This window comes from Dermochelys coriacea, chromosome 7 (genome assembly GCF_009764565.3).
Source record: "Dermochelys coriacea isolate rDerCor1 chromosome 7, rDerCor1.pri.v4, whole genome shotgun sequence".
Classification (NCBI taxonomy): domain Eukaryota; kingdom Metazoa; phylum Chordata; order Testudines; family Dermochelyidae; genus Dermochelys; species Dermochelys coriacea.
The window spans coordinates 112511686-112532412 of NC_050074.1; the positions used below are offsets into that span (position 1 = coordinate 112511686).

At 41.3% G+C, this 20727-nt stretch overlaps 1 protein-coding gene across 2 annotated transcripts in view; it reads left to right on the forward strand.

The window, feature by feature from the left end:
• Positions 1–448: 448 nt before the first annotated feature.
• The window catches only part of GFRA1 (GDNF family receptor alpha 1), a 204507-nt gene continuing 184228 nt past the window's right edge, over positions 449–20727 (forward strand). Inside the window, exons 1-4 of one of the 2 annotated variants that reach the window (XM_038411862.2) lie at positions 451–1114; positions 1368–1625; positions 2612–2914; positions 4480–4563. In XM_038411862.2, coding sequence (XP_038267790.1) covers positions 1586–1625; positions 2612–2914; positions 4480–4563 — 427 coding nt within the window. In that variant the 5' untranslated portion in view covers positions 451–1114; positions 1368–1585. Of the gene's footprint in view, positions 1626–2611; positions 2915–4479; positions 4564–20727 lie in introns of both variants that reach the window. The other variant, XM_038411861.2, reaches the window with a different exon arrangement.

The window sequence follows — 20727 nt, forward strand, 5'->3', positions numbered from 1 at the left end:
GGCACCCGAGGCTGACTGCGGGGGGGGGGGGAGTTTTCCTCCTGGACAGGAGGTGAGGAAAATAAGATGCACGTTTTAACTTTTGAAGTAGCCAGAGTGGGAGCATGTATTTGAGATCGCAGCAGATGCTTGTTTAAATAGGTCTGGTCCTTGCTGCATGGGTCCTTGTTTGCGTCCTTCCACCGCCTGTGGAAGGGAAGAGGGTGCGCGCCGCTCTTACATGCGCTAACCCAAGTCCGGACTCCACGCTGGAGTCACGTCCAAAAGTTTCTTTCTCAAACAGCAGGGGGGAGTTGATTCGTGTGTGTGCAGAAGAAGGAGGCACCTTTCCGCAACACCCTCCCCCACCCCCTTTTTGGCGGTGGGGGTGGGGCGGAGGGGAAGGAGTAGGAGGAAGAGCCAGTTTGGGGGTGGGGGAGGAGGTTTCGTCTCATCAAAGCGCAATCAGGGTTCACCGAGTGACTCCCACCTTGCTGTCAGTAAATCATTAACAAGTCCGGCGGAGGGGATCCGGAGCGGAAATTGTCCCGGCGGCTCCGGATTTACCGTCTCTCTCGGGCAATACAAAACCGAGCCCTGGGGCACAGCGCCTGGCGGGCACCTTTCGGTGTGTCCCGGGAGGCGAGGAGCGCTGGTGGTGGGGACGGCCCTGACCCCAGCAGCTGTCCCCGTGGGTGCTTTGATCATCTTGGGGGCGGTGAGGGGGGGGCAAAAAAACCAACCCCCCCCCCGCCAAACTTTCAGAGTCCCCTCCAGGCGGTGCACGGCTTTGCCCAACGTCTCTGATGCAGCCGCCCGGCAGCTGCACCTGCTCGACTGTTCTCACACCCAGCGCCGTGTGCGCGATCAATAACTCCGGCTGCTACCCGCGCAACAGAGGGGGCCCGTTGTGAGCGCATCCCAAAGCCCAGATAACCAGCGCGCCGGCTCTGGGGCCTGCCCGGCCGGGTCCCCTTCCCCTCCGCCTCCACCGCTCCCTCCGGCAAGTGGGAGACAAACCCCCAACGCTCGTGGATTTGGGGGGTGGCGGTAGGTTCCCGGGGGAGAGGCTCCCACTCAGGGTAGCCAGGAGCTGTGCAGACACCATGACTTGGAGGCGGCTGAGGCTCTCTGTGTAAGTGGAAAATCGTTTATTTTGTGTTCAGTCCGGAGCAATCTTTGATGGAAGCCAGGCTGTGGGACTAGGGGGGGGGGGGGGGAATCGCCTGGATTTTTTTTTCCCCTCCCTGTTTCCGAGTCCCTCCCTGGGAAAAAAAAGTGCTGCCCACCCAAGGAAGCAACCGAATCTCCTTCTCTGCCTCTGTCTGTCTCACACGCACCGCGTGAGTGTCTCGCTCTCTCCTTGAAGCGACTGCTTGTGTTTTCAGGTTGCTCGGACCTGAAATCTAAGCGAATAAGCTCAGCGTTCGCGTAGCTGCTGGTGCTGGTGATGTTATTGGTGAAGAGGAGGCGAGGGGGGTTTCTTTCAATTCAATGGATCTGAAATCAGAGTCTCTGGACCGCCGTTGTTTTGGAATATCTACATGCTGAGCCTCTTTGGGGTGGCACATCAGCTCATCGGGGTGAACCATCTGAAGAGAACAAGATGTTTCTTGCTACCTTATACTTCGTTTTACCCTTAATGGGTAAGTTGCCGGCGTTTACATTCGCTCTCTTTACAGGGCTGCCTAAAGCAGAACGTTGCGTTTGTGAGATCCGATGTCTGCTGTCTGGTTTAAGGTGAACGGGGAAGTTGCCAGTAGTTTTGACGGATTTGAATTGAGCACGGACCACATTTAAAGCTCTCTGAGATTTAGCTATTGCCTGGATAGCCCGTTATTAAATTGGGCTCTAGTAAGTTAGAGGAAAACTTTTCAATAGTCGCTTTTCATCTTAATAACACCGTGGGGGTGGAGGTGTCATCCGTGAGAAGAATGATTGATTGCATCGCTTACCTGAACGTGCCTCCCTGCTCGGTTGCAAATATTGTAACAATACATGTTTTACTCTGTGTGCGTAGTGAGGAAGGGAAGGATTTTACTGGCGTTGGGGAGTGGAGAAGGGTGGCTCATATCATTCGCTGTTTCCTTCTGCAAAAAAGCATGTCGAGAAATGTGGGAACAAGGGGGGGGGGGGGAACATAACAAACAGTCTTTAAAAAGTGACTTCAGTAAAAAGAGCCAGTATCAGTCGGCGAGGAGACTTCTCCGCTCTCGGATTCCTCATGAATGTAATTGAAATCCCAGCAAAACCCTTATGGGAAGCCAGGGCAGATATTTAACCCCTCCGTGGAACATAGGGAGGGAAGGGTTATTAATTAAATGAAGGCTGATGTAAGGAACAGTGAATACTTTACCATGCACGTTAACCCTCTGTCTTTTCTGCGGACTTCCCGTAAAGAGATTTGCAGGAGAGCCATCCCCTTGAAACCTCATTTATCTTCCCAAACATTCAGAACAAAGCTCCTGGCTTGGCCACGGGCTGAGTCAGCTAGCGAGCGGCTGCCTTTGGAAAGGGGTCGTGCGTTCATTTGGTCGGGCGGGGGGTTGCTCTCCCCAGGTTGGGTTGGCACGGAGCCCAGTGTCTCAAAACGAGTTGTTGTTGTTGGTTTTGTCTCTCTCTCTCTCTCTAGATGTACTTTTGTCCGCAGAAGTGAGCGGGCTGCCTGGCGGGGACCGCCTGGACTGCGTGCGAGCCAGCGATCAGTGTCTCAAGGAGCAGAGCTGTAGTACTAAATACAGGACACTGAGGCAGTGTGTAGCCGGCAAAGAGAGCAACTTCAGCCGGGCGACAGGCCTGGAAGCGAAAGACGAGTGCAAAAGCGCCATGGAGGCGCTCAAGCAGAAATCTCTTTACAACTGCCGCTGCAAGAGGGGCATGAAGAAGGAGAAAAACTGCCTGCGCATTTACTGGAGCATGTACCAAAGCTTACAGGGTACGTTGCGAAACCCCGAAACAGCCCACTCCCCAAAGGCAGGGTGGTTTCCCAGCCCCTCTCAGCCGCAGCTAGCCACCACCGCGGAGACTAAACGGAGGGTTTGACCTCATAATTCACATTGTGCTCTTCAGCTGAAAAACTGAGGATCTTTCATCAGACTCAGGAACAGCTGCTGCTGCAGTCTCCCGTTGTTGGGCAATCCACAATAAGGGTTTCCTCCAGAGGTCCCCGGTTGACCTTTCTAAATCAAAGTCAAAAGATTAGGGCATTAGCAAGTGCCAAAGCGCCAGCAACAATCAATTTGTGACTTCGCCCTAACTGAGGAGTTTAAACGCTTGTTAACTAGATCTCACTTCACAGGGACGCGGTGGGAAACGAATTAATTAGCACCTGGGTGTAAGATAAAAGTGTAAATATAAGAAAAGGAAGAACGGGATACAGCTATGTGAAAGCGGATTTGGTACTTTGCATAGCATGCAGAGGAGAGAACAAGAAGCAATGGTCTCAAGTTGCAGTGGGGGAGGTCTAGATTGCATATTAGGAAACACTATTTCACTAAGAGGGCGGTGAAGCACTGGAATGGGTTACCTAGGGAGGTGGTGGAATCTCCATCCTCAGAGGTTTTTAAGGCCAAGCTTGACAAAGCCTTGGCTGGCATGATTTAGTTGGTGTTGGTCCTGTTTTGAGCAGGGGATTGGACTAGATGACCTGCTGAGGTCTCTTCCAACCCTAATGATTCTATGAGAGAGTTGCAAATGGAATGCCAGTGTTAAATGATAGGGTTGACTTTATACCCATTAAAGTCCTTGTCAAGTCTCCCATTGAGTCTACTTGGAACAGAATCAGGTCCTTAGGTAATATTGCTATGTATCACCCGCCCAGATTTTGCATTGCTGAAGAACCCCAAATGCCTTCTGAATTCAGTGGAAGTTTAGGGCCCCATCCTGCATGTCTTGTGGGCCAAGTTTGTCTCAAACATCCATTCTGAAGGTGTTTCCAGCTTTATATTTCTCCCTGGAAGCCACACAGTATGTATGCATTAGCCAATGAAAATGTCAGGTGGAATATTTTAATGGATTAATATATGTCTCTTTGTTTCAACTTTCATAATGAAGTACATTTATTGGACATTTGCTACATTATAAATCAATTTCCTTCCCAACTGATTTTTGTTAAAAACACTTCTGCTCTTTCTCTTCCAATAATGAATTGATGTAAGAAACTTCCTTTTCCCCTCCCTCCATCTCTTCTCCCTCTGAAGATAGGCAGTACTTGTGATGTCACAAACTGCCTCTTCTGATTTGTGACTTCATTCCATGCTGAAGGAGGGGAGGGAGTTAATGGCAAGAAATGCTTCTTTCTTTCAAGTGTTTCCATCCTCTCCCATGGTGAGAGAAAATACAATGAGCAATAAATGGGAAGCCCCTTGTAATATTAGAGTAGTTTTCTTTTTAACCCAATCTGATTATTTTGAGAATAAAAATAATGCCATCATGTGAAATAACAAAACTTCATCCCCAGAATAATGTGTAAAAGAAACCCAAATCTTTTGTTGTCTTTAGGAAATGACTTGCTTGAAGATTCCCCCTATGAACCAGTTAACAGCAGATTATCAGACATATTTAGGCTAGCACCAATTGTATCAGGTAAGCAGATTTAAAATTCTTTAAGTGAAATGTGACTATAAGCTACTTCTGTCAAGTTCGGTCTATGTGAGTTTTCTGAGTTTATGGAGTAATCCACTTCTGTAACTACAGAGCAATGTGATTGCTTTCTGGATCTGGAAAAGTCAAGATATGGTTACGGTTCCAAAATATTTGGAAAAATACTAAAATTGAAGAGGGTAACACCCCCCCCCCCCCCCGCCCTTGTTTTAGCACTTGTTTTCAGAAATTAACTAATTTACCTGTAGGTGGCAATCTGATTCCCTGTGTTTGTAATTTACAATACAATGCCTTGTTGGAAATGTGGCTATGTAAGTTACCTCCCATTAACATTAAGGGAGATGGTGGGAATATCTTATTATTTTATACCTTTGTGTTTAAAGAAGAAGTTTTAAGATTAAGAATCATCTCTTTTGGTTGGATTAACTGTCTTAGTTTTTAAAGAGCCTTTCTTTCATAGCAGTTTTGCTTTTGAAAAAATCTGCTATGTAGTTACCCTGAGCATTTTCTTGTGCCATTCAGACTGTACTGTTTTTGTATTTTCAGACTTAAATATTTTTGGTCCCAAACTAATATCATTTATTGGAACAATGGATTTTAGACAGTGAGATATGTTACAGAAGAAGTCATTATACTTGTTTCTAGTTTCCAAAATGTCCTGTAAGAATGCGGTCTGTATAAAATACCTTCAATTATAGAGTGATATGATGTCAGCACATTGAATATAGTATCATATATCATAATTTATATACAATGTAAACAGTTAATCTTGCAGTTAACTGCCTTTTTAAGGAAAGCAGCTTTATTAATCACACTTTGAAAGAGAAAAGGTCTAAGGAACCAGAGCAACAAGAAACTTGGGGTGATTTTTCAAAAGAGCCGAAGTCCCATTTTCAAAGGTGATTTGGGATTAATAAAATTTTCAGCGGTGCTTAAGTAAGTTAGGAGCCCAAGTCTCATGGAAAGTGAGTGGTTTTTAGGTTCTTAAATGCCTAAAGGTCAGAATTTTAAAGATATTTAGGTGTCTAAAGATGCAGATACGTACCTACGCACTTTTGAAAATCCCACTAGGAGTCTAAATTCAGATTTAGATACCTAAATATATTTAAAATTCTAGCCCTGAGTTACTTTTGAAAATGGTATTAGGTGTCTAAATCACTTAGATACTTTTGAAAAAAATTGCCCTTGGTCTAGAAAGCTAGTAGTAGGAGAGACAGAAGGGACAGGAGACAACAGATTCCTGCAGGAATCTATTGTCATGAAATACAAAGCCATTTCATTTTGGTGTTCTGGCAGCAAGCCACCTAAACTCTGTTCTTAAACTTTATGGTTGATCTACTCAAGACCAAATTTTGATCTACCTTGAAATTCTTCTGATCTGAATGGAAATGTCTTTTGTTACAATTTTTATTTTTTCGATACACCATTTCTTTGCCAAGGTAGTTTTAATAAATGTGTTAGATTCCTCAGCTGCTCTGCAACAACAAATTATATACACTGTTCCAACAGCTGTAATGATTCCTACAGCCACCATTTATGATCGTGGTGCACAGGCTGAGTCTGAATCCTTGTGTACTTAAAATTCCCATTATCTCCAGTGGAAGTTTTTGGGCGTGCAAGGATTGCAAAATTAGATCCAGAGAAGTAAACAAAATTTGAGTTGCATTGTCTTATATTTCATTACATATAGAAGAAAAATGCCAGTATTTAGTAAATGTTTAAGGAAAAATTAGTAGGAAATATTTGTAATGTTAAGATTATGATTTTTATTGTATATTATACCTTTTTGAAGCCTTATATAACTTTTTTCATGTCTGCATTTAACCAGGGTAGCAGAATTTATACAGGTTTCTCAGATCTTGATTGTTTTCTTTTTTTCTGATTTGTATTAGCAGAATTGCCTGTAGGCAAGGTTTTCATATCTCATCTTCTGCCAAACCTGGTCAGTTTTTATGTGAAATATAATTAGGTTCATAGTCACCCTCATCAGGTTTATGTGACTATCAATTGAAGGCAGAAGTTTGGCTCCATAGCTTTTATAACTTATTTTTGTGTATAAATACATATTCTTTTTACTAAATATACAGTCCAGAACAAGCTTTTTAGTCACTTATCAGAAACAATTATTATGACTTTCTACATTATTTCTATTTTACAAGACATGGACAATAAACAAAAGTTTGACTGAAAATGAATGGTCCATACAGTTCATCCAGCATATGCATACCTAAGAAATGGAAATGTGAGATTTTTTTTAAAGCGCTTGCCCTAATTGTCAGTATTAGTCTCATATTACATAACCCAGGAATGATTTTAATTTGTCCATTCTGTATTTTCTTTTCTGTAGGCAATTTCCATGGTGTTTTGTTCTCCAATCACATGGCGTTGTCAGACAGTTAAAATATTAAAGTAAAATGAAGAACTTCTTTTAGTAGGGTCTGTTACACTTGGATTAATTACTGTATAAATAATATTCAATCTGAAAAGTGTCACTAATGTAAAAAACTAAAAAATTGCAATGCTTTTTAGTAATCCATTTATTTGTTTATGGACCCAAAGGGTGTCTCATTGTGATGAAGTCCATGACAACTAAATTTTGCATTGCACCTCTAATAAACCTGCAAAGAAAGCCTGCATTCTTGAAAAATAAAAAGGGTAAAGTGGAGAAGTGGGCTCAGTGTTAGTTGCAGCTGAATTAAATTAATTTTTTCTCCACAAGTCTCTTCCTTAAAAGGAAGCCTATGACACACCATCCTCCTAACTCCAGGCCTGTGACTCTCCTCCCAGTTTAAGGCCAGGACCATCTGACCTTATAGATCCAGACCTCAGATTTGTCTGCCATTGTTGTCACAATGTGAACATGCAGCAGAATCTGAGCCTGGGTGCTGGGCTCATGTGGGTTTGTTTTAGTAATCATGTCCAGTTCTAGAGCTTCTCTATTTCAGTTGTGAAATGCATGCTAAGCTTAGGGTGACCACCTGTCCCTAATTGGACGGGACAGACCTGAAATGTACATTTCCAGTCCTGGTCATGGGTTGAATGACTCCGGGTCAGCATTTCTCCTGGATTCCCTGCACGCCTGTATGAGGCTCAGGGGCAGTGCCAGCCTCTTCCTGGTGTGGCGGAGTGAGAGGAGGCACTCAGGTGGGCCTTGCCCTCCCTGCCCTGAGGCCTCCATGCTAGGCCAGAAGCCTGGCAGTAGTAAGAGCCACCCAGAGAACCTGGGCCGCTGTGGGGAGCCCTGGACTCTCCACCTGCCCTGGGCAGTACTCCCGGGGAATAGGGACATGGGTCAGGGCTGCTCTTGGGCATCCCAGCCTGCTGCCCTGGGCGGCTCTTAGCATTACCTGGCTCTGACTTCCAGGTTGGCCAGAGGGTAGGGCCTGGGGGAAGAAGAGGGGTAGGAGGTGGGGCTACTGCATGCGTCTCGGTTTTGCATTTTGAAAAGGTGGTTACCCTAGCTAAGATGCAACTCTGTAAATTAGCCTAAGACCTGGGTGCCTTTTGCAGATAATAGCATGTAGTTACTTTAAGGATTTCATTAAAATTCCTGTTTTTTGGCTAAACCATAACTGCTTTTGAGAGACACCTTTTGGGACATTTATCTCCATTACAACTATAGTGAATATACAAATCAATTGATTAGGTTTTTGGAGATTAGCTTTATACCGTTAACCTCCATGCCTCAAGTGTGATCTTTCATTAATATCTCAAACATTTAACTTATTTAAATTCAGCGATTTCATCTTCAGCACAGAACAATTTGCCCTCCAGCATGCAATGACGAGTAACCCACCTCTTAAAATGGCATTTGACATTGTTCCTTACAACTGGAAATATAAACTCTAAAATAAATATTATAATTTTTGTATTCATAAAAGCGTAACTACATATAGTTGAAGAAATATTTACAAAAGAGATGGTTTCTGAAATGCATCATTCACTTCAGTACAAAGTAGAGAGCCATTGAAGCAGAACAAAATGCCTATGGCCATTTCTGTGCAGTGGTGTAAACAAAATACATAGTGGCAAATAGAAGAATATTTAATTCTACTCCTTCAGATGATCTAATGTTATACACACACAACGTTAAACTCAACTTGCGAGTTGAATGGTTAATCACAAACTCATTACTTTGTTAATCTTAGTATATTCTTTCTCATTTATTTATTACTTTTGGAAATATATACTGATTTGCTGCACGAGGCACATTCTACAACAGTGGTTCTTAAACCATTCATAGTCCAGGGAGAATTTGCTGGTGGCTTGTGGAGAATTGGTTGGTCACATGCTTCTAGCTCCTTATTGTTTCCAGCTGCTAAGTCACATTCAAAGACCCCTAAAATAAATAAATACTTTCCTAATCTTCCTTTTTCATGTAACTGATTGCTGTAGTTACAACATGGATGTTACATAAGTGACAACGTGTATAAGAGTAGGGGTTCTCAAACTTCATTGCACCGTGACCCCCTTCTGACAACAAAAATTACTACGTGACCCCAGGAGGAGACACTGAAGCCTGAGCCCACCCAAGCAGGGGGGCCAAAGCCTGAGCTCCACCACCCTGCGTGGGCAAGCCGGTCAAAGCTGAAGCCCAAGGGCTTCAGCCCTGGGCAGGGGGGAGTGTAACCTGAGTCCAGCCACCCAGGACTGAAAATCTTGGGCTTCAGCTTTGGCCCTGGGCCCCAGCAAATCTAATGCCATCCCTGGTGATCCCATTAAAATGGGGCCGCGACCCACTTTGGGGTCCCAACCCACAATCTGAGAACTGCTACATTAGAGGGAAGGTGTCCATGAATCAATCTTTTATAAGACATGGTTCACACTGTGCAAAAGTTTGAGAACTTTGTGTTGTAAAAGATGTCTAGAAGTTTGTACTTTGACAAACATGGTGTTTTTAGAATTTATTAGAGTATTTTTTCATAAACTTATAGATTTATAAAAGCGGAATTTAGGAGACAGCACATTATGCTTCAATAAGAATCTTTAAATTCCATATCGGCAACATAGCATGTAAAGTTTACATGTTTGATTTGCACACAGAATCAGCTGTAAAACAAAGTAAGCAAATTATTTTCAGTAAGAGATGGTCTCTAATGTATTAAGAAGCATAAGGTTATAAAAATGGGAAGTGTTGGAGTTATCACATTAATTATGCACATCAGTGAGATAGTTTAATAATCTCATGTACACTGTAACTGGAGAATGTTTAAGTACACCTCTACCCTGATGTAACGCTGTCCTCGGGAGCCAAAAAATCTTACCGTGTTATAGGTGAAACCGCATTATATCGAACTTGCTTTGATCCACCCGTGCGCGCAGCCCCGCCCCCTCCCCGCGGAGTGCTGCTTTACCTCGTTATATCCGAATTCTTGTTATAGTGGGTCGCGTTATATTGGGGTAGAGGTGTATTTTATAGTGGTAGGTTAGGTTCTGGCTCTCCTTCCCCCCGATGCTAGCACGGGGAATCAAACACAGGAGGGACTAGGGTGTTGAGCAGAGAAGAAAGAGTGGGTTGGTGGCATTCTCCCTCCAATTTCATGAGCTTCAGAAGCACCTTTCTAGATATAGTGTGTGGCTGGGATTCCCAGGTGAGTATATCAGTGATGAGAGAGGAGAAAATACACTGCAATACACTTCCCTCAGGACCTGGTGGAATTCCATCAGGAAATCCACATGAGTTAATGCTGCTATGAGCATTAACAGCAATAAAGAGACAAGGTGGGTGAGGTAGTATTTCTTATTGGACCAACTTCCAATGGTGAGAGAGACAAGCTTTCCAGCTACACAGAGCTCTTCTTCAGGTCTGAGAAAGATACTACAGGGGTGTTAATGGGCCACTTCCCCTTGAATGGTCCCTTAGAATTTTTGCCAATTTGCTATTTAGCTGTGACACACTTAGTGCCTTTCCCTGATTTGAAAAAGAGCTCTGTGCAGCTTGAAAGCTTGTCTCTCTCACCAAAGGAAGTTAGTCCAGTAAAAGAGATTACCTCGCCCACCTTTTCTCGCTAATATCCTGGGACCAGTACGGCTTCACACTGCATACATTAACAGCAATAACAGACAGACCCATACTCTTCTTCTCCCCAAGAGTAGAGTGGCTCTTCATATGAATTTCCTGGTGCATTAAACACAAAAGAAAACAAGTTTAAAGCTCAATAGGGTTTCTATATCTTGCCCTTTCTCCCTCTGTAAGATCAGGTTTCCCTACCTATAGATGGGAGAATTGAGAGGAAGTGCCATCAGGTGAATGCCACAGAAAGTCCAGCGTTGCTTTTTCCAAATTTTCACAATCATGACTGATTTCTTCCTTTTTTTTTTCCTCTCAACATTTTAATATGTTTGAGTCCATTCTCCCTGACCCCACATTTCACGGCTGTAATTCTTGTAACATCTTGTAAGTTAATTGTATCCATCAAAGGAAGAAGATGCATCTTGTAATTATTGTTTTACACTTTCTCTACAAGACAATCTTCTTTCCTTTTATATAAGCCCACATTGCCTCTTTCTTCCTTTTTGTCAAAAAAGATAAGTTAGTTTCTGAACCCTAGCCAATGTGACACTTTCTCCTTTTGGATTCTGGTGTATAATAAATTAACGGCTTTTCCTAGTGACTTAATATAGTATGACATACCCAAATCCTCCAGCCTAGGGCCTTTAATCCTGGGTCCATTTCTAAATGTGTGTGTGTGTGTGTATATATGTATCACATATTATATACTTTTTCTTATTTAACATTACCTGCTCTTTTTGAGAAATCTCTATAAGAATATTTGAGATTCACTGGTATTTTAAAAAGAAGTATGTTTATGGTAAATATTTATTGGTTGGTATGGTAAATATTAATAAATACGTTTATTGGTTTCTCTTGACAGCTTAAGGTACACCAGTTAACTGTTATCTTTTGTACTGTTGCCTTTTTAAAACATTTTAAAAGATGAGGCATTTCATATTAGAGTTACTTTCACCCAGTTTCAGATACAGTGAATCAGATCTTATTAGGTTAATAGGAGTCTTGCAATTTACTTCAGAGAGGGAACAGGCATAGTACATCATAATATTTTAATTGATTATGTTTCCTATTGTAATTTTTTGGCTTGTGCCCTATTTTTTTGATGTGCAGAGAGGCCTTTTGGGTTTTGAGCACCATAAAAATAAGAATGCATTATTAATTATGATTGTACTTGTCTGATCACAATACATAATTGTATTTTTATGTGTGAGATGATTTTTGTATTAATCAGAGTAATAGTCCCTGAGCCAGTGTGATGTTGGTTACACTGGTATAAATCTGAACTATCTCTTTTGTCTCCAGTGAAGTTTTGTGGCTGTTTTCTCTGTCCAAGAAAAAAGCAGGAATTCATTTTAGTGGCATTTAACAAAGGAAAAACAGTTTAATAAAAAAAGCTAATATGAAAATATACAATGACATTTTGTCTGCACATTTGGTTTGCAGAGACAAGGTTTAGTTCCAGTGAGATTGCAAGGTATCGAGGGTGCATAAATACTAGTTGCTGAATTCTGCTTCTCCTTTCTGTAATCAGATTGGACCATATACAAAAGAAAATCATGGTGATTGTTGGTTTCAGAGTAGCAGCCGTGTTAGTCTGTATTCGCAAAAAGAAAAGGAGTACTTGTGGCACCTTAGAGACTAACAAATTTATTAGAGCATAAGCTTTCGTGAGCTACAGCTCACTTCATCGGATGCATTTGGTGGAAAAAACAGAGGAGAGATTTATATACACACACACAGAGAACATGAAACAATGGGTTTATCATACACACTGTAAGGAGAGTGATCACTTAAGATAAGCCATCACCAACAGCAGGGGGGGGGAAGGAGGAAAACCTTTCATGGTGACAAGCAGGTAGGCTAATTCCAGCAGTTAACAAGAATATCAGAGGAACAGTGGGGGGTGGGGTGGGAGGGAGAAATACCATGGGGAAATAGTTTTACTTTGTGTAATGACTCATCCATTCCCAGTCTCTATTCAAGCCTAAGTTAATTGTATCCAGTTTGCAAATTAATTCCAATTCAGCAGTCTCTCGTTGGAGTCTGTTTTTGAAGCTTTTTTGTTGAAGTATAGCCACTCTTAGGTCTGTGATCGAGTGACCAGAGAGATTGAAGTGTTCTCCAACTGGTTTTTGAATGTTATAATTCTTGACATCTGATTTGTGTCCATTCATTCTTTTACGTAGAGACTGTCCAGTTTGGCCAATGTACATGGCAGAGGGGCATTGCTGGCACATGATGGCATATATCACATTGGTAGATGCGCAGGTGAACGAGCCTCTGATAGTGTGGCTGATGTGATTAGGCCCTATGATGGTATCCCCTGAATAGATATGTGGACAGAGTTGGCAACGGGCTTTGTTGCAAGGATAGGTTCCTGGGTTAGTGGTTCTGTTGTGTGGTGTGTGGTTGCTGGTGAGTATTTGCTTCAGATTGGGGGGCTGTCTGTAAGCAAGGACTGGTCTGTCTCCCAAGATCTGAGAGAGCGATGGCTCGTCCTTCAGGATAGGTTGTAGATCCTTGATGATGCGTTGGAGAGGTTTTAGTTGGGGGCTGAAGGTGATGGCTAGTGGCGTTCTGTTGTTTTCTTTGTTGGGCCTGTCCTGTAGTAGGTGACTTCTGGGTACTCTTCTGGCTCTGTCAATCTGTTTCTTCACTTCAGCAGGTGGGTATTGTAGTTGTAGGAATGCATGATAGAGATCTTGTAGGTGTTTGTCTCTGTCTGAGGGGTTGGAGCAAATGCAGTTATATCGTAGCGCTTGGCTGTAGACAATGGATCGAGTGGTATGATCTGGATGAAAGCTAGAGGCATGTAGGTAGGAATAGCGGTCAGTAGGTTTCCGATATAGGGTGGTGTTTATGTGACCATCGCTCTCTCAGATCTTGGGAGACAGACCAGTCCTTGCTTACAGACAGCCCCCCAATCTGAAGCAAATACTCACCAGCAACCACACACCACACAACAGAACCACTAACCGAGGAACCTATCCTTGCAACAAAGCCCGTTGCCAACTCTGTCCACATATCTATTCAGGGGATACCATCATAGGGCCTAATCACATCAGCCACACTATCAGAGGCTCGTTCACCTGCGCATCTACCAATGTGATATATGCCATCATGTGCCAGCAATGCCCCTCTGCCATGTACATTGGCCAAACTGGACAGTCTCTACGTAAAAGAATGAATGGACACAAATCAGATGTCAAGAGTTATAACATTCAAAAACCAGTTGGAGAACACTTCAATCTCTCTGGTCACTCGATCACAGACCTAAGAGTGGCTATACTTCAACAAAAAAGCTTCAAAAACAGGCTCCAACGAGAGACTGCTGAATTGGAATTAATTTGCAAACTGGATACAATTAACTTAGGCTTGAATAGAGACTGGGAATGGATGAGTCATTACACAAAGTAAAACTATTTCCCCATGGTATTTCTCCCTCCCACCCCACCCCCCACTGTTCCTCTGATATTCTTGTTAACTGCTGGAATTAGCCTACCTGCTTGTCACCATGAAAGGTTTTCCTCCTTCCCCCCCCTGCTGTTGGTGATGGCTTATCTTAAGTGATCACTCTCCTTACAGTGTGTATGATAAACCCATTGTTTCATGTTCTCTGTGTGTGTGTATATAAATGTCTCCTCTGTTTTTTCCACCAAATGCATCCGATGAAGTGAGCTGTAGCTCACGAAAGCTTATGCTCTAATAAATTTGTTAGTCTCTAAGGTGCCACAAGTACTCCTTTTCTTTATGGTGATTGTTGACTCTCTGAAGCTCTTTGAGTTTCCTATTTTGTGTTTTCCCCATAGGATGAATCTGACTCTGACAGGGGAATTAAGTACTCTTCTGAAGTACTGGCCAACATAGGGTCTATTCCTGTTCCCATTGACCTCAGTAGAAGCAGAAGGGGGCTGTCTTTCCCAGTTATTACTCACCCAGTGCTTATGTGGCAGGTAGATTCTTCTCCCTACCAAGAGTCCAGCCTAACAGCTTCATGAACTTAATACACTATAGGAGGTAATGCAAAGGCCATTAATAAGGAGCGGGAACCTCCAGCAACATAGCTGAGAGTCTGTGCAGGTAGCCGCAGCATCTTTATGTATGCTGTGGAGAAATGTTTTGTAGAGACTGCTTTTGTGGGGCCGTTAGGGCGACCATTTTGGGAAGGCCAGTTGAAAGACATAAACGTAGCCAGAGGTTCTGTGTACAAGGTGGAAATCCTTGCAAAGTGCCACATCCTCTTTTTTCCATACCCAGGTATAGTAGCTACTTGCCAGCTTCATGGAAGCATTGGGCCTTACCTCAAGGTACAGGGAAAATATCTGTCCCCTTACCACTTCACATAAATCTTCCAAGAAAAGCTTGTTTATTCAGCCTTTGTATGGTGGACAAGGCATCATTCTAACATGTCAGTCAATATTCTTTTTTGCCCAAAAGACTGTCAAGTACTTTATGATTATAAAATTGACATTTCAATTTAGAAAGTGTCTCTACTGGTGTGTTTTAAATTATATTGCAAAATTCATATTCTAAATTATTCTTGTCAGCCCAATTCCAACTGAGAATTCTTTGCACACTTTTTAAACTCTCTTTTTGTTAAGGGCTGGATTCTCTCATTTTTATTCATGTTGAATAGTACCTTCCTCCACAAGTAGTCCCACTGATTTCAGTGGGATTATTTGGAGAGTGAGATAGAGGAAGGGAATAGAGAAGTCAGTGAGACAGTCATCCCAAGATCTCTGTTCAAGTAGCAATTTTAGATTGGCACAGGGCCTCTAGCAGCAAAGACCTCAGCAAGAAGAATGGTATGGCACAAGGTGTCTGCAGGCTGTGCTCTCTTGTGGGCACAGGCAAGCAACCACTGAAGCCCCAAAACCAGGCAGTGCTGGTGGTTGTGGACAGGACGTGGCAAGTGTGGCAGGGGGAGAGGAGGAATGAGAGAACAAATCACATCTGACAGATTTTAGTTCACATTGTTTAATTGACTACTGTAAAGCACTCAGATAACACAGTGATGAGGGTGGTATAAAAATGAGGGTACACTGATTAGGCATATTCCTGTGGCAGCCTCCACCACAGAGCTACTGTGGTGCCCTGGCAGACTTTATGCTTCTTCCTTTGATGGAACCACAAAGAGAGATGGGCAATAGGAGCAGCACCCTGGAGTGCTGTAGCTCTGAGTGGCATAGTGAGGTGCAATTTACAGCAGGTGTTTCTAGTTCTCAATCTTTAATGGTAAAATCATTATAAAATGCATTTTAGAGCACCGTTTTTAAATGCGACTCTTAGGAATTATTTTGACAGTACTAGTAGTATCTGTCAGCTGTTGACAGTAAGTTAAAAATTCTGATGGTAAAGTGCTTGTGGTTTAATGAAGACAGACAAGAATTCTTATATTGTAAGATGGAACTTATTTGTCATAGGATAAGATAATGTATGTTGGGGATTCATCTCAGTTGAGCATCAGGAAAGAATGTGGTTACAGTATTTAACTTTAAAAGTATGATCTCAAAGGTTTTTGTTTATAAAATAAAGAAATTTGCCAGTGTAAACTTGGCCATATATTTCTACATTAGTATTTTACTGACTTTTAAAAAATATGTATTTTGGCACATTCTATCATTTTCTGTGGATGAAACTCATGCAATAACTTAAATCATTGCTGCTGACATAGTTAGCTCATTAACAAATTTTGTTATATTTTCTCAATAGTTCTCTAGTTATGACATGTAGTGCATAAAGCAATTTTTACACCTTTCAAGCTATTGTCCTGTACAAAGTGTACTCGAACTACAAATGTAACATGAGAGATACATCACACAGTTTAATGGCACAGAGAAGGCTCACTCTATATAGAAATTTGCAGAAATGATGGGTTGTAAAGAGAGTTGGAGATATCAAATAATTTGAATAGAGCCCATAAATAAAGATGAATTTCTGCATTCACTGGCTATATGATTTTATCACTGTCTGATATCTGTAAAGTACATTTTTCCATTAAAGTTTTGTCATGCAACTGATGAAGTTCAAAAGTGTTCATACTTCCACACTCTTCTTTTTAAATTCTATATCATAGGGCCCAGTACTAAAACTCAGGATGGCAAAAACAGAACTTCTCATTTCTCTTCTCCTCTTCCATCCCAATAGATAATTCCACTATTCTGCCTTTTCCCCAGGTTCACAATTTACATGTCATTGTTGATGCCTCTCTCTCCTTTACTCCTCTTATTCAAATTACTGCTAAATTTTGTAATCCTGTCCTCCTTCCTTTACAAAATATCTAAGGCCTATTCCTTCCTTTCCATCCCTGGTTCCAGATCTCATGTCCATGTGTTAGTAAACTCCTTTGACTTCATTAATGTCCTTCTCTCAGGTCTTCCTGACCCTCATCTTGCACCCCTTTGATATATCCAAAATGCCTCGGCCAAATTTTCTTTCTTGTGTATGACTCTGAACAGAGGTGATGTATGGGGGGGGTCATGTGCCCCCTAGATTTTTTGGTTGCTGGGTGGATGACCTGCGGGGCTGGTGTTGCCGCTTTTGTGCCCCCGAATGTTCCTCTACGTCTCTCCGGGGCGTGCTCCACAATTTGAAAACCTCTCTTTGGCAGTCACGTGCCTGCTCCCACGAACCTTTAAATTGTGCTTCCCCCGTGCTATCAACAGTTAGGTGTTGTCGTCTCTGAACATTCCACCTCTATTTTCTGTGACCCTTTGTTGGCTCCACATTCACTCTATCCTTCTTTTTTTGTTGATTTTTTTCTTTTCCCTTTCAAAGCTCTGCACAGCTCTGCCCTCTTTCTTTCTTATAACTGGTCCCCCTCAACTCTCCTGTTTCTTCTTCTGTGCTGGCCCTGCACCTGGCATATCCTTTCTTGTCTCCAGCCAACCCTCCCTTTCTTCCTTTAAAGCTTTCCTCGACACTGCTGTTTTCAGAACCTTTAAGTGATTCTCTGATTCTCTAGGAGCAGTTTCAAATGTAATTTAAAAAACAAAGCAAATGTGATGTGTACAGTTCTACCCAAGCAATCCCATAACTCATTCCTTCCACACACTCCCTCTTGTGCCTGTCATATGCGTTCTTCTCACACTCTTTGTATATTGCTACTATTCTTCTTTTTTTAAGTCAAATCTACAAAAATATGCTAGAGATCTCAAAAACCAAGTGAGGATGCAGCTCCAGCCCCTAAGAGCATACAGTCTAAATTCAGTATGACACCACAATTGAGGGTCATAAACAGACACATGGAGACAAGGGGGAAGAGGACAGAAAATGAAAAGGTACAAACAATAAAGCCATGTGGCTATTCAGCCATCCTGACAACTATTTATTTTTGGTGTTGTCGCGCTTCCTCCATCGTTCCTCATACACAAAATGAAGAAGTGAATTTTTGGGACAGATGACAATGTTACCTGGAAGGCAGCTGAGTGAATGGATTTTAGATTTCAGAGTAGCAGCCGTGTTAGTCTGTATTCGCAAAAAGAAAAGGAGTACTTGTGGCACCTTAGAGTGAATGGATTTTGGGAGTGTGTTTGGTATTCATATAGGCCTTGATTCTGCAAAGACTTATGTATCTGCTTGACTTTACACACATGAGTACTCCCATTTGAAGAGTTAAACATCAACCTTGGTATTTGCAGGATTGGGGCATTATAATCTACCTTTTGGGGGCATGTCCTGTCTTATTCTGGGTCTGTAAAGCACCTAGCCCTTTTGGGTGTTAAATAAATAAAAATGCAATGGATTTAAAATGTATAGATAAAAAAGTACAGTTTGTAGTTAAGTGTTACGCTAGGCACTTGAGTGTCACAGGATTCCAGTATATTTTAATAGATTAAAGAGAGGGGGAAACAGTTATTTAGATTAGTGAGCATAAAGAAATGTGCATTTGGATTTAGAAAATAAAAAAATCCAGAAGATGTACAATTATTTATGAAATATAAATATTATAAGTAGCAAACTAGTATTTGCTAACACCATTTCATCTAGTATGGGGATCTTATTTTCTAGATACATTATCTTGGAAGAATATTTTTAGGAGAGAAGGATAAGTTTGAGATTTTTACAATTTTTACTATTAAAGAAATTTTGAAAGCAAAGTTATGAAAGATTTTATTTGCTGTTTTGCTAGTAATCCCAATGTATTGTTCAAATATATAGAGATCACCAGTTAGAACTTGCAAATAGATTAGGAATCTATTCTGCAGAGGAATAGCTTGGCATTATCATTTAAAAAGCAGATTAAAATGTCTGTTAATATTGTTTAGTGCAGTATAGGAACACAAGTCTTGGATGTTAATAACAATGGAGATTACTTTATTGAGCAAATTAAAAGCAATTAAATCATAACCACAAAAGCTTTTGTAAAATAAATACCTGATCAGAAACCCAATCCTGTGGGCCTTATTCACATTCCTATTGCGGGACTACCACAGGCCTAAGTGCTGCAGGATATGAGCCTGACTACAACATCAAATTGTCATTATTATTGATGATCATTTATATGGCCTTGTAAATGTATATGATACTGTATATTAGGATGCAAACAAGTTCTTTCCCCCAAAAGACCTATTATTTGCCCATACTAGCGAAAATAAAACATGACAGAAGAGCGTAAAGTATCCCTATTATAAAAAATTCTATTATAAATTGATAAATCTACTTGTCAAATTCTTTAAAGGTCTGCATAGGTAAGGACTGCATGTATTATTCCCTCATGAAAATTATGGGGGTTTATACATAAATTCATATAGATGGAAAAAATGTGTCACTTCTTTCACTGACAGTCACTTCACTTAATTTTAGTTTTCCAAAGAGTGAAATGGAGACTGAAAAACTTGCAATGTTCTGATGATGCTTAAGACCTGATGAAGTAAGCTACTTTGATATTTTGAGAGGTCAAATTGTGTGTGTTTCTAAGCAAGCATTCCCCAAGGCTGATGATGAATGAGATGTATCTTCCTGTTTCCAAATTTCCCACCTTCACAGCAGAAAATTAAAGGGGACTCTGCAAAGAAGCCCAGCCTGTTAAAATGCACTTAATCTTGTCTATAATTTGGTGTTAAAACTGTTGGAGGCTTGCGTCTTTTGCTCAATTTTAAAAAGCAGTCTAGGTTTGACAGCCTTGCAGTGCAATTAGTAGGTGAAGATCTGCATACAATTATGCTTAGGCAGAAGGAAAAAACAACGTTTTCAAAATGTCGGAAATGTGGACTAATTGTAATTCTGATTTGGAGAGTCATTTAGCTTTTGGTCCTGTTTTTTAGTCCCTTTCTACAATAAACAAAATATAACTTTATTTCCAATCCACCATGACCTTAAGACTTGGAATACTACAAAAACAACCGCTGTGAGAAGAAGCATAAATGAGAAGAAATGCCTTCTCCTCAGTTTTGTTAACTTATCATTCTAGAATTGTTATAGTTTATTTAATTTATTTTTTGCATTTTTAAGGAAAAATGTGGTCAAGAAAAGTCTCTGCTTGACAGCCCTGGAAACACTATTAAGCTATTTCTTTATAGAACAGGTATGACAGAAGCAGAGCTGAGTAAAACTATAGCATTGCCCTGCCAACATGTCTCGTTGCGGACCTTAAGGCACAATCCTTAGGAATGGAAGGGTAGTTCAGTCTCCATGTCTATATGGTTCTTGGCTGTTTTGTTGGGACTGATCATAATAGTGATTTCTGAAGCATGGACACCCATCCTCTAAGCAATGATCATCACCGACTGATTCCACGTAGATTACTACACTTCTATATAATGACTATTTTTGGTTATTGCCTACTTTGATAGGTTTCAGAGTAGCAGCTGTGTTAGTCTGTATTCGCAAAAAGAAAAGGAGTACTTGTGGCACCTTAGAGACTAACAAATTTATTAGAGCATAAGCTTTCGTGAGCTACAGCTCACTTGAACCAGTGACTTAGAGGTGAAAGGCTTCATATCTTTCATGATTCTTTGTTCATTCCTTGAGCAATCCAGTGCCATGAACAATGCATAATTCTGTTACATCTTTTTTATTATTTACAAAATGTGTGTTATGTGGTCATTTATGTTACAGTGGTAACTGTTGGGAGGAAAAGCTATATGTCACTACTTATGTTCATCTATAATAAACCAGGAGATGTTTACAAT